The sequence below is a fragment of the Hemibagrus wyckioides genome, linkage group LG22 (genome assembly GCF_019097595.1).
Source record: "Hemibagrus wyckioides isolate EC202008001 linkage group LG22, SWU_Hwy_1.0, whole genome shotgun sequence".
NCBI classification, from domain to species: Eukaryota; Metazoa; Chordata; class Actinopteri; order Siluriformes; family Bagridae; genus Hemibagrus; species Hemibagrus wyckioides.
The window spans coordinates 9,757,370-9,782,774 of NC_080731.1; the positions used below are offsets into that span (position 1 = coordinate 9,757,370).

The window sequence follows — 25,405 nt, forward strand, 5'->3', positions numbered from 1 at the left end:
TGAGAAAAATTATGTGGAAAATTGATATTAATTTTGAATATTTGCAATTCATGCAAAGCTCTTACAGGCGGAACTAGAAAAGCTTTTAATATGGAGTCGGTAGCATTTGTATAATGTGTATGAGGTGCTTACGTGACCATGATATTTGAAGATTTTGATCCCTTAGGATGCACACTTATTTCAGTTACACATTATGTTTGTGTATTTGAAGCAAATAGACATGGAGAGGAAATCACTACGTAGCAAACCATTTCTAATTCCCATAGGGTGTATATTTGATCACACTACAGCACTGGGACAAACACTGGCTCCACTTGCCAGGCCATGTTTCCTCCCCTAATGGATAATCACCATCATCTGACTTCCTACATTTGAACAATTGCCATATGAGCTTAATTATTAAAGACCAGCTATATAACTAGATTAGGTTGAATATTTTTTCTTGCTTCAGACTTTTTGAACATTAGATCCAAGTAAAGACTAAATAATGAATGGGTCAGGTTAGTTTACAAACGAGTTTCTGTAATACTTTTTTTTAGTTAAAAGGAGTTTTGAGAAATGCTCATTAATTAGAGAACTGTCTTAAGATGAAGTTAACGACGCGTTATAAAACTTTCATGAAATGCATGAAGCCCTAAGCAGCTAAAACACATTATCTCACATTCTGAAAGGTTAAGCAAAGAGAGCAGAGAGAGAGCGAGAAGAGGGTGTGTTTAGGGTAAAAAGGTTCATTTGTTAGGAGATGGCCATGTCTGGCTCTCTCTCTCTTTTTCCTTTTAAAGTCTGTTATTGTTAGTGTGTGGACAGCAGTTTTAACTGGAAGGTTGATCCTTCATTACGCATTTCTAGCACTGTACTTTAACCCTCTTAATCCAGGCTTATGATTTAGTTAAGCTTAAAGCGTTTTCTTTAGTAATTACAATAAAAATAATAAGAAAGATATGTAGTTAAGAGAGTGAGGAATGTAAGTCTAATCCCACCAACAGGTCCTGGGAGTTTAATAAACACCAATTTAATAAACCAAACTTACAGCTCACCCTCTTATGCCTAGAAATGTTGATACTACACTTTAGCAACCCGGTAATGGCACACTGAATTACAAACATTTAAGGGCATCTACACTTGCCTGCAGCTACAGAATGATGCATAAACCACACTAGACTATATAGATACCGAGTCACAGATACCAAACAACCAAAGTTTGAAAACAGGCTCAAAATGAAACCCCAGGAGCTTTTGTGCTCTTGTCACTTGTCTTGCAATTTATGACTTGATTAAGTTTGTTGATGTGCTCAACCTTTGAATCTGATATTATGCAAATGAATGGCATAAATCTGGCTGTTCTTGTTCTCGTCTAAACAAACAAGCACAGAATACAGATAGAGTTGGAGACATTAATTGAGGCAAGGGTTTGTTTCTCTGTCTCATGTTGCAAAGGTACACAGAGCGACTGGTGCTCCAGTGAGCCATGTGATGCGAATTAAACTCTCAAATATCAGACCAACAGTGTAATTACAGTGAAGGCAAAATATCATCAAGAACCAGTCAGTGGCTCTAGACTTTCATTTCTCATGTAAGTCTTGTACATGTCTTTGTTATTGTTTTCACTGTTATTAAATCATTTATAGGAGACGGTGAATAACATGCCTTCAGCTGAATGATAAAGATGGGATTATAAGGGGTTGGAATCTGGATTGTGTATCTGGATTGTTTTCTAGACAGGGAAGCCATTAAGTATGAAATCAATTCCACAGACTCAAATATTTCTTTTATGAACATTATTTATATGTGTGCAGTAATGTTTTGTCTATTTATAAGAGTCGAAAAGCTTACACAATTTTCCACAAGTAGAAAACATTCAAGTCAAGAGAGAATATTATTTATTAAGTTGAACCTATTCAGTCAAATAGATTCAGTCCAATAAGCTAGTAATACTAATTCAGTACTAATCTAATAACTGAAACTGTTAATGATAACAGTAGCTGATAACTGTGGTTTTTACCTTTGTAACTACGTTTTCAAGATAACAAACCTCCTGGATATGCTGCATGGATCCTTCAGATTATTCATATCCTTAATACCAGTAGTGTTTTGTGATTTTCTTTTCCCCCATGTAATGACTAAAGTAATAAAATCATAAATAGTTTATAAATTATCCTTCCTAGGACCACAGATCAACCTTTAACACAAAGCTATAAAGCTAGTAAGACCTCAGGAGCTTTGCTACCATTCCTGGGTGTGTGCTGGACCTAATTAGAGTTGTCATGGTTAGTCTGACCCTAAGATATCGATCCCAGTGTGGGGGCGTGTGGCTGCTTTCTACTATCCCCTAGTCATCTCAGAGCATTTCCGCCTTCCCTACAGTGTTATCTTCCCTGCTTTATCTCTCCCCAGTACTCAACAGCATCCTCGTTTAATTACCATCTCATTGTGTCACCCCCTGCTTGCTTTCTGACAGCTGAATTGACAGAACGAGTGCCTGGCCCTGTACGTTATCACAGCAGTAATGGGACCTCATGGTGCTGGTTGGAGGAGTAGGGGGTTAGGGGTGAGTAGAAGGAGAAAAATACATAGAGAAAAAATTCAGCAAAGTGCTTTAACTAGTAACTCTGTATGATAGATAGATGCACAGACTGCCAGACTTTGAGGTGTATGGGTCACAGCAACAGAAAACCACAACAGAAATCTGAGGCTAGAGTGGGCACAAGGTCAGTGAAACTGGACAGCTGACGAAAACCAGTATACTGTATACTGAGCCTGTAAGACAAATATCTTGATAGATATTGAGATTAGGCTCATTATTTAAGCATTGTATTTCCTGCTGTTTCTATTTACATGAGGAGATAAAACATTCGATCCATGAGCAGGCCTTAAGGTCATCATTTTCATTAGCACACAAGATGGAACACGCCTGTGCATGCTGTAATTACTGCATTATGCTCCCCTAAAGTCATGTCTGACATTAAGAGATAAATAAAAAGGTTCTGACAAAGTAAGTTCAAAATATTTTTACAGCCCAGCTCTATACTATCTATATGTGTTTCCCCTGAAGGTACCAGAGCTTATTCACTCATCTGTATATTATGGGAAGCATTGAATATTCTTGTTTTATCTTCAGTTTTCATATAAAATTAGATTTATGGCATCCATGGCATGGAGAATATTTTTTCTAAAGTGCCTTAACCTTTCATTCACTGCGTTTTGACTTTAAGGTCACCGGAGGAACTAAAGTGTACAAACACAAGAGCAGTTGAACCATAAAACAGACTTTCTCTATCTTTAATATTTGTCAAAGGCGTGACTAACACCCCACTGAGATGGGCTTTGTTATCGCTAGCAGTCATATCTGCAATGTTTGCTCAAGGACATGCTTTTTCTCATTAAATATAGCCAGTGTTTAACCCCAAAAAGACGTACTTCAATGCACTCAAGAGTAAGCGCAAGCAAGGTCGTGTATTTTGATGGACGTTTAATGACAGAATGAAGGCTGAGCCTTGAAGACTTAAATGTTCTGTTAATGTCCCTGTGAATTGTTTTAATGCAGCATCAGGAGATCAGCGCTAAGTTAAACTGCTGTGCTTCAGCACAACACGACAAAGGGAGCACCCAGATCATACTCGAACGGTGTGAAAGAAAAGAAAGGAGACAATTACAAGCTAGAACACTTTGTACAGTGTGAGATGTTCAGTACTGTCAATTTGATCTTAACACATTACTACTTTGCATTTCTGTTTGAAGCCTGGACTTTGTTCATCTGTTTTAAATTCCTGGATAACCAAAGAGTCTGTCATGTGTCTCTTCTCTGGATAAAATGCCTCCTTTTAAATTCAGCTCAGGTTTTTAACCTTTTCGGGTTAACTCTCCACTAAGAAGCAAAACATTTTATTATCCAGTGATCTTCTGGAAATCATCTTAGATCTTCTAAGAAATAGCTGAATTTGTTTAAAATCTTTTCTATGTTCTTAAATATCTTGTGTGGCTCCTTGATTAATTAAAAAAAAAATAGCAGTTATGAAGTGGAACTGAGGAAAATCTAACTGTAAAATATTTATGGATAAAACTCCCAATGTTATCACCCATATAATATTTATGGATCTCTAGTGTACACTGCACTCAGTTACAGAAATTTCGCCCTTGCGCTGAGGTAATAAACGCCGAGAGAACAGCAAATAACCAGTCAGACTAACTGGCTAACAGATCTCAACTGACTATTTTTGATAAATCTCAGTCCAGCACTATATGTGTCAATAAAATTCACCTGCAATTAACTAAAAGAGAAAGTCTGGCAATTGTTTTGTGTAACTGTTTCTCGTTGCTATTATTTTAATTCACACCAACATAAATAAAACTGTGTCCACATCATGCAATACCAATATAATCGAGGAATCAGTATAGCACCATTATAAAACCGAATCTATAAGAGACTAGACAAACTTGTGTTGAGTCTGAAAGCGTATCCTTTCTGTAATATTCTAGACTGATGTATTAATGCTAACCCATTTACCTATTATGATTGGTGTTTCAGATTTTTAAACCTCCCTTACAGCCTTTAAACCTATATAAAAGGTCTTTTAAATACAAAGTAGTTTAAGTACTTGAGTCACAGATAATGACAACAATCACAACGACAGAAAAAGGTTTGTGTATTTCACTAACAGACTCTGATGTGTCATTTACGGAAATGCAGATGTAATCCCTAAGATATACATAAAGGATAAACCAGACCTTATTCTTGCTTGGTGCACAGCTAAAATAAAAAAAAACACCAGCATATAAGGTTTTATTGAAGTAAATTTCTTTTTTTTCTTGCCGGCTGTATTTTTTGTTAGGAACGTTGGCCCCTCTGACTTCTTGTTGAAACCAGAAATGAGTTTTCTATAATGGCCTCTAAGAGAATAAAAGCTGATGGTGCTGGAGACTCACACTGTCACGTTGCGGTCAGGACAGTTGTCTCCAAACGTTCCCCCTTGCTCCTTAAATGTGATGAGGTTCCAGACGGCAACAACTGTGTCATCAGGCACGGTGAAGTGGAAGAGCTCCACGCTGGCGAATGAACGGAAGGCATTCAGCTTGCGAGGTGTCCGGGTGAAATAATCTGTCACAAACAGGCAACCTGCACAAACAAGCATGAGGAGAGAATATATTAGATCCAAGGTTCTAAACTCCAGTCCTGCTCGCTTACTGCATGCGTTCCATACTTTCCACCAAAGCACATTTAACTCAGCTTATGTCGAGCGTAATAATAAGCTCATCACTATGATGGACCATGAGGTAATGGATGTCCAGGACTACAGCTGAGAACCTCAGAGATGACGTGTATCTTCACTTCACCAGCTGTGTCATGGAAGGTTTGGAGGAATCAGTTATGATGATCAGCTATGATTGAACTTCCCTTCCTTATTGGTGATTTAATCAAATCCATCATCCATTTGGCTCCCCTTCAAAACAATCTCTATGCAAAATTAATTTTGCTCTTATCCTCCAGCACAGGGCCAGAGAAGAGACACCAAGATGACATTTTGCAATCTGCTGTAATGAGCCTTGCCTTCCTGTGGCACCACTGTCAGCAACCATAATGGCTAGCAATCTTCTCGTTATGTGTGAGGAGGAACATTTATACCCTGGCACCTAGGTATTTTCTACTTTCTATTCCCCATGTGTTCAACAGGCAAGCCCGATTTATTGCAATTTGTCTCCCAAGGGCAAAGAGAAGTGTTCCTTTATAAATGCTCCTGTTCTAGATGTTGACTACTCCTTCATCATGGTTACTTTGATATTTAGCATTCTCAACAAGGCATCTATGTTATCTATGGAGCTTAAAGGCTGAAAAAAGGATTTGAATTATATATCACATAATGTCACATTAAATATTTTTTTCTGGGGTGCATTTAATACATTTTTAATAAAGTGCTTGCTTGCTTGTTTGTTTTAAATTTGCTAGGAGTAAGATTTCCCTTTACAAACGTTTAATATAACGTGACAAGTTACAGCTCTGTGACTAAAAAAAAAACAGATACAGATTTAATAAAAACACAGATTTTATGTAAATAACTCCAACAATGAAGCATCCGTGATTCCTGCGGGAAAAGTAGACCCTTTCCGAGTGGTCAAACAAATTTGAAAAAATCTCTAAGGTGATATTAAATTCTCACTGTCCAGTGTAACTATTTAGCTAATGTTGTAGCGCATTAGGTTATAGCAACATTATCTTGTTGGTAATTGTTAACAAGGTAGCAGCCAAAGTTAGCTTTTTAATAGCTTCCATTTTGACACCATGTCTCTTCATTGGCAGATTACTGTAATCGCCAAAATACTGAGCCTGATCATGCTGAAATAATTGACTTTTCCTTAGGAAGCCTGGATGATTCATCTTTGGCATAATTTACTGAAAATCAACACCATTTCTGATTTGAAAAATTGAGATATAGATTTACATTAATTTTATCTGATGTTTTACAATCTCAAAACATTCTGAAATATGTGTTTTTAAAGGTAAAGCCCCAGCAAGTTCAAAAGAAACAAAAAACAGCTTATAGCTTAAAAAACAGCTATATAGTCATCAGGTGTATAATCATTAAAGCCTTATTATACTAGCTTGCTGTTCTGTGTATCTCTGAGTAAACAAGTCTTTACCAGCTCTCAGTTCCTATCACATCAGTCTCTTTTTAAACACAGTCCTGGTTTTAACCTTTCCGGCAGCATTTGGACGTCACCACCCCAAAAAGCATCAGCTCATTGTACAAATAAATAGAGATTAATTGGTGGGTGTAGCTTTTTGCCCAGCAAAGTTAGCCTCATGAGCTGAGGATGATAGAAGTTTTTGCCAAAAAACAAAACAATTGTTCAACCCTAACTGCTTTCACTGGTTGCTTTGGGCTTGAAGGTAGCTCTGGGCCTCAGTACGTATTACATTGTAGCTTCAGAGACAGAATTGTTTCACGTACTGTTGCTGGTGCACATGAGGCAATTATAGCAAATGCGCAAACATGGAGGTCTAGGTCAGGACAATGCAGGAGGAAGCTGTCAAAGTAAATCTGTCTAGCTTCCAGCGGCAAAGAACTGAACCGAGAGGCAATATAACAATTACACGGACTGCAGCTGTACCTGAGGTTCTAAATGCTACACCGCTTTCTCTCTTTTCCCCCCTCTCTCTCTCTACTGTTACCCCTCTGTTATTTACAGGCATAACAAATCAGCCGCACTGACACTTTTATTAAGCTGATGGACTCTCAGATGTATGACACCAGCATGGGCTTTTCATCCGTTAGCTCCGACAGCCTCGCCGCTTCCCACACGTCGGCTCCTCGCACAAAAGCATCAGAGTGTGAACAAAATTACAGTGCGAACAACCATCCACACAGGCAGAGAGCATTTGGAGCTGCGCTCACTGTGGTGCTGTTACTCCAAGCTAGCAACAATTTAGCATGAATTTTAATGAGCATGTTTTTACCAAGTATCAGCCGGACATTATTCACATGTAGCCAGAACACACAGTTCAAAAATTTACAAGCATTTAATATCCATTAGGCTAATCTAATTTCTGGAACATTGTGTGTCTATTAGACGTTAAACTGGTGGGCTGACTTTGCAACCCTCTGACAGGCCGATTTGTCCTTCTGCCAGTTAAGAAGCGAGACGACACCATGGTGTTTGATGGTTACATACGCTGATGTGATGCTTACACAGCTCAGTGCCAGATCACATGACCTTGAATTCTTGTTCACCCTACAAGGCATACCAGCACCAAAGCTATATAATGTGTTGCTGGAAATAAATACTAATATCGTAGTATATTTCTGTTCTATATCTGCAGAGCTGCTGTATGTATGGCAATCTTTTTTTAATGACTTACAGTCTCATGTTGCCAGATATAGAATGGAGAAATTGACATCCTGATCATTTAGTAGCAATATTAACTCGACAATATGGGGAAAATTGCATTCCAAGACTGATGATTGGCTCTCCACGGACCTACTGAAGAGACTTTAGGTTTGCTCTTAGACTTAATCATTAGTCCATGACCATGGGTAAGCCAAGAATATGGAGAGTTTATATATGTATATATAGGGCTTTATAATAAACGTCAGGAAAGAAGAGGAACTTCGATTTGCAAAGTCACACATTCTTACTAATCATAATCACTCAAATATTAATCTTTTTGCTAAAATAGAATATGCATTAATTTGTACAAGGAGAAAAAAAAATGTTTTGACAAAATAGTGTCATCTCAACTCTCTAATTTACTACTAGATAAAATACACTGGTCCTAAAATACTGCATACCTTTAGTGCGAGTAGTGTGTTCACACTGGGAGACTGGGAAGAATCTACATGTAAACTATTGTTACTGTAGGTAGGTATTCTTTTCTTACACCATAGACATGCAGAGGGAAAATGTGACAAACTTTGTCATTGTTCCTTCAAATCCTTTTACGCACATCCACATCTATTCACAGACACAAGAATAGATGTCTTACTAGGAATGCAAGCATGTTATTTAGCTTCATGGATTGATAATAACTCCATCATGTTCGTTTCACGCAGAACCAGCTGGCTTTTTAAACAAATTTGAAAGATAAAACTTAGTAAAAAATAAAATAAAATAAAGTAAAACCTTAGTAAAAATAAATAAATAAATAAAGTGCTGCTAGCCTTATTAAAATATTACGAGAAAAAATACTGACCTCTAAGTTGAACTGGATAAAATAGTAATGGTTCATGGTTCATACCAAAATTCTGATCCTGGTTCCAACTCTGGTTATATATGAAGAAAGCTTCATAAATGCGGCATAATTTTATTAAGAGTAGTTTATTCACACTTGGAAATATAGTATATGCTGATGATCTACCAAAACCTGTAGGAAAAAAATATCAAGTCGAAACAATGGACACTTGTTTTCTCTCAGCATTTCTAGTCTACATTATGTCATGAAAGCGATATAGGTTTTGCTGATAGACACACTAAACAAGAATGCTACAGACTCAGATTGTATGCCTAAACTTTAGGACAGATATTGTTGCATTTTAAAACTGGCTGGTGTTTTTTTTTTTTCTCTCAAGGTTGAATAATATGAGGTATCAATGTGTCAGCTAAATTCACTGGCCTGTACAGCATATTGAAGTACATAGTGTATAATATAGTTGCATACTATATACCATTTTCAAGAACATATCCTCTTCTCTTATGGCTATCATTGCCAAGCTATTAATATTAGCTTTATTTCTATGGATATTGCATTAACATAATATTACACGAACAGACATTGCTACACTAATGAAAGCTGTAGCTAATAGAAAACACATTCACTCATACTGCATATTCCTAATGGCTGCCTTTTCCGTTTCAACATGTCAGTTACTGATGTTTTAGCAACAACAAAAATTACCACTGGGAAAACGTTCAAGTTCCACGGTGAAATGCGCGTGATAATTAAATGAAAACGAGCGAGGCTCATAAGGTAAGCATCAAGGCTAGTCACGTCTTTGTTTTTCCTTCTTCAAGCCTCATGAGCCTTCTCCATACTCTCTCAATGAATGGGGCCAATGATAAATCACGGGCCGCTTTTTATTACATTTCATGTCAATATCTCACACACAACCAAGTTTACTGCGGCTCAATACAGGTGCCCTTCTTTTCAATTTCACCCTGGGATTGAAGGGCATTAAAATTAATATCAGCCCCCTCACCACATCGCCCCCTCCTCCACTCCCAGCCACATTCTGCCTACAGCATTGATGGCAGATCAATAATTGATGATGACTCTCTCTTTCTCCCCATTTCTCTGGTGTACCAGCATATTTCCAAGTACTTTCAAGACCCTGATAAATGAAGAAGAAGACATTCAAGACACACGCTCATGTCATATTTGTCTACTTTTTGAGTGGGCTAAAACTTTTTATTATGTCCCTTCTTTTCAGTTGGAGTGAGAGAAATAGAGGATATACACAACTCATAGTTTATTCCTTTCTTAATTCTGGTCTTTCAGATGTGTTCTTCGCTTTCATAATCCCTTGATTCAAGGTGTCTGTATTATAATGGACGACTTGTACATCACCCAGAACAGATGTTCCTGCTAATTCATGCTTCTCACAACTTGTCAAGGTAATATCCTAAACATTAGGACAGATTAGAGCATCAGGAGAATAGACAGCATGTCTAGTCCATCAGTGTGTGTGTGTGTGTGTGTGTCTGTGTGAAAAGCTCCTACTGCAGCTGGAAAGATGCCAGGAAGAACATTGAATGTCCTCAGCTTAGTCCGACCCACTGGGACACATACAGGATGGAGGGTAAACAGTGTTGTACACATTTTGTAAAACCAGATGTGCAAACACACAACACCTAACACATTGACAGTGAAATAAGGAAAGAATAGATTTGAGCTAGAAAAGTGTTATATTACTATTAATATTAATATGTGTAATCTACATATATAGTGCTTTCATCGCCCTAAACAATATACAATATATGTACAAATAAAAACAGACATTTTAAAAGTCTGACTGCATGACAAACTGAAAAATATATTTTAGAATAATGTTTATTGTGCATGTATATGTACAGGCTTTGTTTTACTTCAGAGACATTCTTGGGAACAGCTTTAATAAATAAATATTTAAAAAAAATGAAATAAAATAAATAAATGAATGAATAAATAAATAAATTTTAAAAATAAATAAATAAATAAATAAATAAAAAGCTAGATTTACTAGCAAGGTATGTTGAGAATTGTGTCTTTCTTGTCAATTTTTGTGTTTTTAGCTTTAGGAAATATGTGTGTTTCACTTACACAAAATTTTATCTATGAAAATCGATTCATTTTGCAACCCCAGTATTAGTTACTGCAGGCTGAAAGTCGCTATGAGAACGTTCTTAAAACATTCTTATGACCAGTGGGTGATAATAATATGGAAGCCCTTTCTGCAATTTATAGACAGATAGATAAAATGATTTTTAGATAGATACAAATGAACCAACTGTCAAAATGTTATCAAAAAGTTTCTCAAAATCACGTCTCCTTATCTCAAAAGTTTGACTCATAAGTTTTCCAGCAATATCAGTCATAGTGAGCCACAAACACAGACCATCACATTGTATTTCCAAATATTTCTGTTGCATCTTGGTTGCATGTTTTTATCATTGATGTGTCATGTCAGGGCTGGAATTGCTATCTAGCTACACATCCCAGAATTCAGTGCAGGCTGAACATGGCCACTGAGGACTACAATACCCAGACCCTCTCATGTTCACACTCTCTAGATGACTGATTACACACACCGGCACTTTGTCACAGTATAAAAGAGCTCTGAAGACAAACACACACCGTATATTGCAAATAAGCTCAGTGTTTCATACATGTTGATACCGTCTTCGAATCCTGTTCGTCTTTCTGCTCTTTTGATTTAGTTCTTGTTTCTTGTGAAACTCTACTGAGCCCAGTTTTCATCTGTTTTTGTCTTTATTTTTTTTTTACTTTTTTTGGATTACATCTCTGTCTTGTTTGCTATGGTTACATCCTCACCTGATTCCTGACAAGATGTATTTATACATTTGTTTTCAAGCTGTTAAAGATCCAAACTTGTCAGTCCTATGAAGAGAATTTAGCTCTCAAAAAATTTAAATATAAATATATAAAAATAGTTTCCTCTGCATTTTTCTCTAATTATTGATCATGAGCCATTCCACAACCACCTCATTAACTAACACGTGAACACTTGTTATTTGTGATCTTTATAAATTGGTGTGTGTGCTGTTTACTACATTGAGTTGGATTTTTGGTCGTCCAAATTATTTGGTATTTTTACTCCTGTTTACAGAGACTGGGTCACCAAAAATGATTACTCTGAGCAGCGATCTTATAAACAGATACTAAATAATACTATATAATACTTCATTTTCTGTCTCCAAACAAGTCAGACACAATTAACATAAACGATTAACATAAACTTAAGCCTTTTTTCTCTCCATACTGTTTCTTGCTAAGAACCTACTTGTATCTACTGTAGGTAGGAATTCTTTTCTTACAGGAAAATGTAACAGACTCATAGTTCCTTTAAAATTCTTCTACACACATCCACATAGCTTTGTGGGTTTATAATAACTCCATCCTGGTTGTTTAACATTTTCCCACTCACAATGTACCTGACTTCTACAGCTGGCTTTTTAAACTATTTAGAAAGACATAGAGTGTATGAAATAGACATACACTATTCACAATCGAAGAATATATGGCCTACTAGGAACGCAAGCATGCTGTTTAGCTTTGTGGGTTTATAATATCTCCATCATGGTCCTTTCACATTTTCCCACTCACAATGTTCTTGACTTCTACAGCTGGCTTTTCAAACAATTCTGAAAGCTTTAAAAGACATAAAGCATATGAAATAGACAGATGGAACTCAGTGAAAATAAACTGCTGCTAGTCTCACTAAAATATCTCTGACAGGTAAAAAAAAAAAAAAATCACTAACACCAGGTCCTTCTGTTTATTCACTTCTGTCTGTCAGCTCTGGAGTTAATATTAGAGTCGAAGTGTTTCTATCACTATTAGTACTACACAGGATCCAATGCTGGGAATCATGAGGGGCTGCCGTGATGTAATCGTTATAGAATTACTATGAGATCACGTCTTGAGAGGAAAACTGAGATCCATTAACCAGATAATCCTTGCAGCTAGAACTCTATGAGATTTTGTGTTGTGCTGTGAATATGACTGCATTGCCTGTGTGGCTCGTGTGGAGAGAACCAAGCAGCAATTCAAAAACTAATACATCAAATATGCCCTTTTAAGCTACATTAAAGTTGGCCATCCCCTCTGCTGGGAAATGAAAGTACTGATGATTGTGGATTAGTGACCTCTAGAGCACTCTGCTTAGAAATAAAAACCAATTTTCATGCTGTTGTGTGAAATTCAAAACATTTTGCGCTGTCATCAGTCAGTCCTTTCTTAACTTCAAGACTGTACTTTTTTCCTTTCTTTCTTTCTTTCTTTCTTTCTTAATAGCAGGACAAAACTTTACTCAGTGACCTGAACTGCATGTTACATGCAGAACTCTTCAACACATCATCAGTTCAGCATCAGATAGGATTCAGAGTACATCCTGTTTAGGAAGCTGGAAACCATGGAGAAACCCTTATTCTTAAATTTGAACAGTATTGTTAACTACAGGACTTTTAAAAATATAATATAAATTGTATATAAATTGTATCAACTATAATAGTTTTGTTATATAAAACATAGTAATAATAATAATAATAATAATAATAATAATAATAATAATAATAATAATAACATGGACATTTATGGTCACAATCACATAATAGGTTTTTACACATTAGCCCCATAAACTGATTAAATAAAAAAAAACTCCATGTAGGAGGTTTGTGGGCTGCTTCCATATTCTTACTACATTTTTTATTTTATTTTATATGATTCCACACTCCAAGTCTGACACTAAGCTCTAAAGGCAGTACAGCATGGCAGAAGCTTTGCCCAGAGTTCAATTTGCCTTCTAACAACTCATCCTCCTCCTTCTAACCCCAAATCCCCAGATTACATCCTTCAAAGCCATGCACGCGAGCCTCCTCCAGCAGAGCGAGGTGTAATCTGCTCTGCCACCGTCATTACCTGGACATCTCTCAACCTGACACATGTAAGGAAGCCGTGAAGAATGAGAAAATGCTGCAGCGCCTGACCAAACCATTACACAATACCTTGGAGAAGGGAACACATCACTAGTATAACACCTTAACAAACAGTTCGGGTATGTTCTGCTAGGTTTCTTTCATTTTTTTCCTTATATAAGATTTTTTCACTAGCTGCTTTATTGTGGTCGGGGTTGCAGGTCAGGTAGAACCAGAGCACAGGAACACAGAGCTCCCAGACAAACTACAGGCTGTTTGGTATGCTAGTGCATCATAGGGCACAACACACACACACACACACATTCATACCCTCGTTCACACCTACAGTATAGATAATTTACCATAGCTAAACCTGAAAGAAACCAATCTGTATATGGAGAGAAAATACAAGACTCTACACACACCATAACTTTTGAGATTGAGATTTCGACGAGCCTGGAGCTGTGTGGCAGCAGCACTACCTGCTGTGCTAAAACAAGTGTATGTTTTATGAATGCATTTTATGGGATCCCAACAGAAAAACATTTGCACTATTGTCATTACGTTGCAAGTTCAAATTTAGATGAAGCCATAGACATCAGTGCCTGGGAGCCAACGAAGAGCAATTGGCTATGCGCTAAGCATGGGATGGATGCCATTACTCACTCTCTGACAATCAACTGTGTGATCATGTATGTGGAAGAGGGCAGATATGAATTTGCTTTGAGTGTGTTACACTGCTCTGTGATGGGACGGAATGCCTACCACTCCACCTCACCTCACCCCAATCCAATCCACCTGGTTGGTATCTGTTGGGATAATCAAAGTGGGATAAAAATCCAAATGAGGAAATAATAGATTGGTTGAAAAATTTTTCGAACAGATATCACTGTCTGTACCTTGTCGTCTACAACACAAAGCAGACAAAAGCATAATAAGTGCTTATACACATATAGAAAATTGGCTAACTGCCATGCCTTCCCTCTTTTTCCTCTTTCTCATGCCACCTAACGAGATGGCACCTTTCCCTGCAAAGCCTGGATGCGTCATTGAAACCCAGCAGCCAAATGTCAAGATTGAACAGTGCTCTTTTCAGGTTGTGGCTTGCATATTAGCACTGATCTGCCTGAATACTAAAGGCATAATAAATATTCCCAGCTGCTTATATCAAGAGGGTAAAAAGCCATCACCTTGAGTGTTACCCACCCTGCCTTTGTAATCGTTCATTTGGCCATCTCGGTATGTTACAGATGATCAACCGTCTTCCACTCTGCAAGTCAAACAATAGAAGATTGACAGGAAGTGCTTTCCGTTATTAAAGCCTGAATCATGTCAGTTGTCCCAAAGCGGTCTGCTCTATCCCTTTACAAAAAGCGCACTGCTCCAGTGACTGCTCCATAATTAATAGCAGTGAGTGGAGCAGAGTGCTTGTCTGACTCCCTGACTGAGCTTCTAGGTTCCTATTGTTGCTAAAAGCATGTGATCGCCAAATGTACACACAGTGCAACTCTGTTATGTTCCCTGTATGTTCGACCTGACGTGTTTATATGTTTATAGCTAAACCCCTGTATGCTGCAGTGACTGATGTCACTGCAGCCTGAACATAACATGTTATAGCTGCTAGCCATAAAGCTCAATCTATTGATCCTCGCCAAGGTAAGATTTTTTTTAGAAAAACTGAGTTTATAAGAGGAGCTGTAACACATAACGGCTACTCCATGTATAAATGAACACTTTGTGATATCCAAAAAAATCACAGTTAATGTAGCATCCTGGCTAAATCTAATTCTGTCACAGATTAGAAAATAGATTTTGCTATAATAATATATAATTAGTGCTTTGCTTTGGGGGTTTTTTCTAGATACAGATGTTTTTTTAAAGGGGACATCAGACTTACCAAAACTGTCCTGACAGTGAGATTAAAGGCTAGTTTTAACTATAAACACTATTGAACCAGTTTTTAAGCCAGTAGCAATATGAACCACTTTGATAAAAGCTTTTTATATTTTTTTTTGTATTTTGATAGAACACTGATACACAGCGCTGGTTAAATAAGTACGCACTAAACTTTAACCTTTGGATGTATAAATGCATTCTTTAAACTGCTGCTGGTATTGAGCAGCTGAGCTGTCTGAGTAAGAACAGCTCCTAATGGACGTTTTTAAACACTCGTTTTAAGGCTTCAATTATTTCCAATGCAATTTGGGGGAAAAAAATAGGCCATGCAAATATGTGAAAGGTTCTGAGCATGTGTTAATTTGCATTAACAGTGTGATTATGAGGATGAACAAGCCTGCTTGAGAGGCCATTTGGAAATTTTTGAAAGCTGTTCTATCAACATGAATGACATTTCTATTGCCATGGTCATGATACTTCTCTGCAGAACCACCCAAAGCCACTTGACCATAATGTTCGTTGTCAGTGGAGAGGAAAAGCAATCCATTATATTGCATGTTTTATTGTGTGTGTGTGTGTTTTTGTTTTGTTTAGTTTTTTTTTACAGTAGTCTACTATTTAAACAAAATGTGCTGTATGACTTGACTGAAGAATCTAAAGAGTGAGCAAAAGATATTACACTTTTCTTTCAAATTTTGGGTTTAAATCCATAGTGGTGAGGCAGTAAAGTGACCTTCGGTCAAGCTATTCCATATCCGATCATACAAAGTAATCTCCCTCTATATCGCGGTTCATATATCATGGTCCCAGATTTTTATTTGGAACATAACAATTTTTTTTTGCAGATTTTTTCCGGTATATCGCGGTATCCACAAACCTTATAGTGAATTGTTTTTATGTTGAAATAAGGTAATTTATTAATAAAAATATACAAAATATAAACAATAAAAGTAAATATAAAAAGTGAAGTAAAAGGTTAATAATATATAAAATACTGTACAGCGTATTTACTTAAGAGACAAAGAACACGTAGCGTTGTTTAGGAAAGCGGGGATGCTGAAAATCAAAATTCATTATAGCTGGAGGAATGAGTCTGGCCAATTGGAATGCCCCATTTATTTGATCACGGTTGTGATTGGCTGCTGGCTATGCGTGCAGTTGGGTAAAAGGAAGCAGAATTCTCCAGCATCCCAGTTTTTCGCGTGTCATTGTCCCGAGTGTTTGGTTTAGTTCTGTGTATGCTGTATTTTTACGGTTTTTCTGCAAGCACTATTATGTCGCCCAAACACTCTGCACTTTCTAAGGCTTCTGGCAAGGAACATACATACACACTGTACTCACTATAAATGTGATAACCCCTGTGATAAACACAGTATTACTGTACCAGCAATATGTCAATCCATGGTCAATCCCTCCCAGATTGGTCACTCAAAGTGTACTTTCAAGTATGTATGTAGATTTTGTTGTTGTTGTTGTTGTTTGTTTTGTTTTTGTTTTTGTTTAAACTTTCAGGTACAGTAATAAGTACATGACAAGTCTACATCAACAACAGTATCTCGGCTCACGTGAATAATACATTTATTTGCTAGTATATATATTTCTCTCCGGATCAAGTATATAAAACTAGTGTAAGTTCCAGCTTTAATACATTTTTTATATCAATGGTGCAGGCTGCGGATTAGCATTATTTCTTTTGTTTGAATGATTTATTTTCTCTGTATTAATGCAACCTAGCAATAAACACAGACTTATAGAGGGTGCTCCAAACTAATTAAAAATATTAAATGTTAAATCTTGTTCTTAGCCAAGAATATTGTAAGCATTGATATGGTGTTTAATTAATATTTATGGAAGGAATATTTGTGCCTTCCAGTTTATTGGTAACATGGCAACCTTTGTCTTTTTGTTATCTAATTAACCTCACTAAAGAGACAAAGAGTGACTTGAGGGCCTTCCACGACATTAATTTTAATAAATTGTTGGATGTTTAATTTTTTAAGTCAATTACAAATTCTAATCTTTTGGCTAAAAAATAATCTTCTGGTTGGTAACAATAACTCACCGTCATGGTTTATTACTTACTTTCATGTGTGTAAGTATTAATAAACTCTATCCCGAAGACTCACAACTCTTTCACATATCATGCTTTATTTCAGTGACAAATGATTTAAATTCTTACTTCAACAGGGTCTAATTCCTCAGTGTTTGACCTCGGTTGTGTTTACATCCATCAGCACTATGGCCTCTCCTCAGAAGGTCCGGGCTCAGAGTAGATAAATGCAATCAGGAGTAATGAGTCTCATATCGCTCATCTATCCAGTGCCTCAGAGTGGATCAGTGGAGGCTGTAAACACCAGCTCTGGCTTCAGCAAAGAGCAAATAAACTGAGCTGCCAAAACTCAGTCTTTCTCTCTCTCATCAGTTGGAGAGCATTCAATACAGGAGAAAAAGATGGCCACTTCGATACCTGACAAAAAGGTGTGTTTTATTGTTGTATTATACCACTTGATTCTCGGAGTGAAATTACAGATACTGTGCACACACACACATCAAGAAACAGGTTCATTCTAACCTTGGGTCATGTTAAACACAATCCCCATGATCAAAGCTCTCTCTCTCTCCAGACATCATAATCTTTGTTTATGAAATCTTATTACTACAAGGACATTAACTAAACAAAATAGCAATCCTATTGGCTTCGCTTTAATCTTGCTTTTAATGAATCATTTATAACAATCTACAGGGTGAGCACCTCAGACAACATTCATACTTTTCCCACATTAATGATGTCTCCTCTAAATATTTACTTAATGGTTTAGGATTCAGGAGGATTTCTTTCTTTATTTGAAGCTCATTGATTTGAATAAAACCTTCAGAACCTTCAGGCTCAGCAATTGAAGTCCATTTCATGGTCAGTACAGCCTCATGAGGCAGAGAGAGACTGTCGTGTGTGAATAGCAGGCTCTTTAATGGCTAAATACCGTAAAGGTTAATGCAATTAAAGTGAAGTGGGCCTTCAACAGTGAAGGTGCCTTTTCAAAAAAAGTTTGCTAAATCCTAAATGTGGGTCCTTGAGAGAGGTGAATAGAGAGAACTTTTCTGCCTGTGCTTTCTCTCACTCTCATTCTCTCGCTCGCTCTCTTTCTCTACCACTTGCTTTATCTGCATCTCTTGATCTCAGTTCCAATGACTAGATTTCTACAGCTAGTCCTCAAAGCAGCTAGTGAAGACTCTGACATTGGCACTTGTCTTGGCAGACATGACGAGCTGGCACAGTCCTCGTCATGCACTTCACAGTCTAACCTTGGAAATTTGCTCAGTCGTCTGTGCCGTCTTTTTTGAGCCCTGGGGAAAAGGACGTGCTAAGGGATGAATACAAGCCAGATGGCATTGGTGGCTGCTTCGGCAGGGGTGAAAAGAAGCGGCAGATTTAGTGAGATATGGACTGAGTACTGTTGGTGCAGCTCCAGAGGGCATTACTGTATGTCAGTTTGCCTGTATGAATGTTGCACACGCTCCTGAATATGTGAATAGTAGTGGTATAGTTAAGCCCATATGTACATACATACCATGACCCATGTGGACTGATTTATACATTCGTCCATTCATTTATCTTCAGTAACTGCTTTATTCAGGTCAGGGCCATGGTGGAGCCAGAGTCTATCCTAGGAACACTGAAAGTGAGATGAGAATACACCCTAGATGGGACAATAGACACTGACAAAGCACTGTTTACACATTTAATTCACACACACTCATTCAAACATAGGGACAATTTAGAGTTGCCAATCCACATAGACACTGTGAGAACAGCTCTACACAGACAGCTCATGATCAAGATGGGACCTTGTGCCACCATTCTGCCTATCTACCCCTATATAACCTTTTTTTTTTTTCCACATTAAAGCATATCATGTTGTCCGAAATTAGGAGAATCAAACATTTTCAACCAGTTTTGGACACAATTTGATTGGCCAATTTTATATCAATCCTAATGAAGAACCTGGGTGAAGGGTTGACGAGACCATATAGAGGGACTACTGTTAATCTAGTCATAGTCTGTTATCATATACAGAGTATGTACAGTGTCTGCCATCATTATTGATACCCATAAAATAATATAAAATAAACAAAAATGATGACACATAATAATAAAGTTTCCACTTCAACCAATTAGAGAAAATACTGAAGAATCATACATTTTTAATATATTGTTAACTAATTTATGTACTTTAATTTAATTAAAGATCTCTGGTCAGTTGTTCTTCAAATCATTATATATAATAATATAATATACCTAATAGCTGATTCTAGTTCTGATTTAACTAGTTCTGAGTGCAGATTTAAGAATAAATAAATAAATAAATAAATAAATAAATATTATTATTATTATTATTATGTTTAGTATGTATGTATTATTAGTATTATATTATACATGTTAGTAAGATGTAAAACTTCAGTCTACTGGATAAATATCCAGTAGAATTTTTTTTTTAAATGGAAATGTCATTGATTTTTATTTATTTATTTGTTTATTTTTTTACAAATGAAAATCTTATGCAACATTATACAAAAACAAGTGGACTCACTCATTAGACCAAGCTGAGAAGAAGCCTCCCTGTGCATGCCATATCAAATCAATATTTAGTTCCCTGGATGCAAGAATCAGTAGTGAAGTTTATACCTGTTTACATTATAGCAGGTCTTTTTTCAATATATATTTTTTACACTTATAAATTTATAAATAATAATATACTTATAAATAATATTTTTTATATCACTTAATAATTCCGCTCCTTTCTGACTATTCAGTTGGAATTCATTCCCAAGCCTAACCTAAGATACTGCACAATCGATTAATTGAAGTTGATTTCCTGTTTATCCTTCAGTCTGATACATCACTCAATTATCTCACTCATACGTGTTCACAGACTCAAAGCTGTGTTCCATATACTACACTGACACAAATCCCTGCGTGTGAACACCACTCTCGTCCTAGTCATTTCCACTTATTGATTGATGAAGCCATACATTTTTAAAGGCACCATATTGATCTGTGGAGGATTTTGTCCATACCTGCAATTAATATACAGCAAAGGATGGCTTAGCCTGAGGTGGATTTTAAATTGATTGCTCTGAATTATTAAGTATTGTGTTTATTAACATAGTATGCTCGCTAGTTTGTGTTTTATACAAGTGGAAAAAGTTATGTAAGTATGACTCACAGGGACTGAAGAGATTTAAACCAGTGTAAGTTTTGTTACTTGATACTTAAAATAAAGTCCATTTTACCTGCTGCAACAGACAGCTATTAAGGAAATATCATCAGTTTTAGAAACCCTTACCTGAATATTTCTCCATTGTTCACTTACAAAACAAATTATTTACTCCATGGAAAAGCTGCAAAATGGTTGTTTCCTCTAAATGTGTCACCCACCATAGGGAAGCAGTTACAGGATAGTAGTGTAATATATATATATATATATATATATATATATATATACACTATATTGCCAAAAGTATTCGCTCACCTGCCTTGACTCGCATATGAACTTAAGTGACATCCCATTCCTAATCCATAGGGTTCAATATGACGTCGGTCCACCCTTTGCAGCTATAACAGCTTCAACTCTTCTGGGAAGGCTGTCCACAAGGTTTAGGAGTGTGTTTATGGGAATTTTTGACCATTCTTCCAGAAGCGCATTTGTGAGGTCACACACTGATGTTGGACGAGAAGGCCTGGCTCTCAGTCTCCACTCTAATTCATCCCAAAGGTGTTCTATCGGGTTGAGGTCAGGACTCTGTGCAGGCCAGTCAAGTTCATCCACACCAGACTCTGTCATCCATGTCTTTATGGTCCTTGCTTTGTGCACTGGTGCACAGTCATGTTGGAAGAGGAAGGGGCCAGCTCCAAACTGTTCCCACAAAGTTGGGAGCATGGAATTGTCCAAAATGTCTTGGTATGCTGAAGCATTCAGCATTCAGCTTTCACTGGAACTAAGGGGCCAAGCCCAGCTCCTGAAAAACAACCCCACACCATAATCCCCCCTCCACCAAACTTTACACTTGGCACAATGCAGTCAGACAAGTACTGTTCTCCTGGCAACCACCAAACCCAGACTCGTCCATCAGATTGCCAGATGGAGAAGCGCGATTCGTCACTCCAGAGAACGCGTCTCCACTGCTCTAGAGTCCAGTGGCGGCGTGCTTTACACCACTGCATCCAATGCTTTGCATTGCACTTGGTGATGTATGGCTTGGATGCAGCTGCTCGGCCATGGAAACCCATTCCATGAAGCTCTCTGCGCACTGTTCTTGAGCTAATCTGAAGGCCACATGAAGTTTGGAGGTCTGTAGCAATTGACTCTGCAGAAAGTTGGCGACCTCTTCGCACTATGCGCCTCAGCATCCGCTGACCCCGCTCCGTCAGTTTACGTGGCCTACCACTTCGTGGCTGAGTTGCTGTCGTTCCCAAACACTTCCACGTTCTTATAATACAGCTGACAGTTGACTGTGGAATATTTAGGAGCGAGGAAATTTCATGACTGGATTTGTTGCACAGGTGGCATCCTATCACAGTTCCATGCTGGAATTCACTGAGCTCCTGAGAGCGACCCATTCTTTCACAAATGTTTGTAAAAACAGTCTGCATGCCTAGGTGCTTGATTTTATACACCTGTGGCCATGGAAGTGATTGGAACACCTGATTCTGATTATTTGGATGGGTGAGCGAATACTTTTGGCAATATAGTGTATATATATATATTTAAATGAAACCAGGCATAACAATATGACCACCTGCCTAATATTGTGTTGGTTTCCCTTTTGCTGCCAAAACAGCCCTGACCCGTCATGCACTGTGTATTCTGACACCTTTCTATCACAACCATCATTAACTTCTTCAGCAATTTGAGCAACAGTAGCTTGTCTGTTGGATCAGATCACACGGGCCAGCCTTCTCTCCCCACGTGCATCAATTAGTCTTGTCCGCCCATGACCCTATCGCCGGTTCACCACTGTTCCTTCCTTGGACAACTTTTGATAGATAATGACCACTGCAGACCGGGAACACCCCACAAGAGCTGCAGTTTTGGAGATGCTCTGATCCAGTCGTCTAGCCATCACAATCTGGCCCTTGTCAAACTCGCTCAAATCCTTACACTTGCCCATTTTTCATGCTTCTAACACATCAACTTTGAGGACGAAATGTTCACTTGCAGCCTAATATATCCCACCCACTAACAGGTGCCATGATGAGGAGATAATCAGTGTTATTCACTTCACCTCTCTGTGGTCATAATGTTATGCCTGATCTGTGTTTATTAGTAACTAAAGAACTACAGAAAGAATAGCTAGAAGACAGAAGGAATAATCAACTATATAAATAGTTATGAGCTTGTGGCATCGCAAGGAATTAATTTCAAAGGAATCACAATGTAATCTGTAAGATCAAACGCGTAATCCATCCCCTAGCTACACCACTGCTTTCAGCAACCTTACCCTTAATCTATAATTTAAGAGGTAATAAACTATTTAATAATATTTACGCCGGCCTTAAAGACGCCTGTTTACTTACTGACTGAACAAGTCTACTAGTCACTCAGGACATCTAAACAGGAGACAGTGATATACAGCAGGACCAGGAATCCAGCAATGCCCTCAAAGAAGAAGAATTGTTGTGTTTTTTCCCCGCAAACCCTTTTTCTGCAAATCCTGCATCTACACAGCTCTATACAGAGGCTAAACTACACAACAGGCAGGTAACTGCCTGAGGCTCACCAACATTGAGGCCATCTGGTGAAGCTTCTGAAGCATAACGTTAATATTTTTTGTTTTTCTTTTTAAAATATGTTGTTTTCTATTGCTTTTACAAATTGCTGTGAAAATTTGACTTCATCCTGTTTTTGGGTGACAACTGATTAAATTTCTGTGTATAGTTTAAACTAGTTAGCTTGTTATTTTGAAGCATAACATATAGCCTACTGGTTTAGAGTATGGAAGTTTGCCTTACTTCTAAATGCAGTTATTTAGACCCTTGACTGTAGAAAAGCAGTCAACTACAGGGTCTGTGTGATATGGCTTAAAACAAAGCACTGCATACAACGATCAGGCATAACATTATGACCACCTGCCTAATATTGTGTAGTTGCCCCTTTTGCTGCCAAAACAGCCCTGACCTGTCATGCACTGTGTATTCTGACACCTTTCTATCAGAACTAGCATTAACTTCTTAAGTAGCTCGTCTGTTGGATCGGATCACACGGGCCAGCCTTCGCTCTTCCCGTGCATCAATGAGCCTTGACTGCCCATGACCCTATCTCTGGTTCACCACTGTTCCTTCCTTGGACCACTTTTGATAGATACTGACCACTGCAGACCAGGAACACCCTACAAGAGCTGCAGTTTTGGAGATGCTCTGATCCAGTCGTCTAGCCACAATTTGGCCCTTGTCAAACTCGCTCAAATCTTTACGCTTGTCCATTTTTCCTGCTTCTAACACATCAACTTTGAGGACAAAATGTTCACTTGCTGCTTAATAAATCCCACCCACTAACAGGTGCCATGATGAGGAGATAATCAGTGTTATTCACTTCACCTCTCAGCGCTCATAATGTTATGCCTGATTTGTGTATATTGTAACAACATGTAACATTATAGTGTTTACGGTGTTTTATTCCTCTTATACCACAACAATTCCTCTTTTCTAATTAAAGAATAGCATTTTTCTTTTAGCATTTTATCCATTTATGCATTTATCCATCAATTTATGCATTTATCCATAAATGTTGTGGAAGTTGGCTCTTATTATTATAAACCAGCCTCTGATTATTTTCTGTCTTGAAGTTAGCAAGACAAAATAAAACAGCTTGTCATGTTACCAATAAACCACAAAGTTTTCTCTGGTGAGGACTTTTTCATGTCATTAAACTTTACATCTTTACCTCTGATCATTACAAATATGTCTTCAATAAATCTTAAATAAATGTTTTGCGTAAAGCTTTCACCATATTCACAAACAAATCCAATATTCACCGCAGTTATTTAAAGCATCCACCATTCACATGAATAAAAACCCTTGACTTACTGTTGTATTTATTAGCATAGGGTTTCTAGTCAACTTGATAGCAATGAATATTTGTCTAAAAACGTTTGCAGCCATATTGAGAAACAAATGTAGACGATTGTCCTGCAAAAGGTGAGGTGAGGGTAAATAAACCATGCTTCTTCCAATGCTACTTCAGATTCACTATATTGGTTGCTATGGTGAACAGCTTCCCATCATATTTGAATGGCGGACAACGTGTAGTAAAAAATAAATAAATTAAGCACAACAACAACATGTGTTCGTGTCATAGTGTCATTTCCCGAGTGTGTGCATATTTTAATGGTTAATGTGTTATTGTAATAACTAATGTTAAAGGATACAAGGATGTATCATGGCATGGATCTGTACCGTGATATTAGCATGCATTCATGTAACATCTTGTTTAAAGTTTGTGTGAATCTACAATAATATGATAGAAAATCCTTGGTAATTTTCCAACTGGGAAAGTGGGTATTGATTCATGACTCCATATCTGTCATGGCTGCACCATTTTAACTAATGTTCACACTTGCTCATGTGCTGCTAAGGGCTGGAAATCACGTTTCAGCATGCAGAGCGAAGTGAGTGGAGCTCTCTTTTTTTTTATGAGGATGGCTAGGGTAATAAACACGGCATGATATGGAGAGGGCGTTTGATAAACTGGTCCATCTGTGTTATTGAACAGTTTGCGGAGCCTGGTCGAGGGCTCTGTCACTCCTGCGCTGCCACAAATCGATACTTGCCTTCACCGGGAAATATGACCAGAGCAGCAGCAGCAGGGGACACTACAGCGAGACACATCCG

General features: G+C 37.6%; 1 protein-coding gene across 2 annotated transcripts in view; it reads right to left on the bottom strand.

Moving 5' to 3' along the window:
- The window catches only part of tmem8b (transmembrane protein 8B), a 128,593-nt gene that overhangs the window by 77,661 nt on the left and 25,527 nt on the right, over window positions 1-25,405 (bottom strand). Inside the window, exon 2 of one of the 2 annotated variants that reach the window (XM_058375203.1) lies at window positions 4,924-5,113. The exons of the other annotated variant lie outside the window; for it this stretch is intronic. Coding sequence (XP_058231186.1) covers window positions 4,924-5,113 — 190 coding nt within the window. The remainder of the gene's footprint in view (window positions 1-4,923; window positions 5,114-25,405) is intronic. 2 annotated transcript variants of the gene reach the window in all.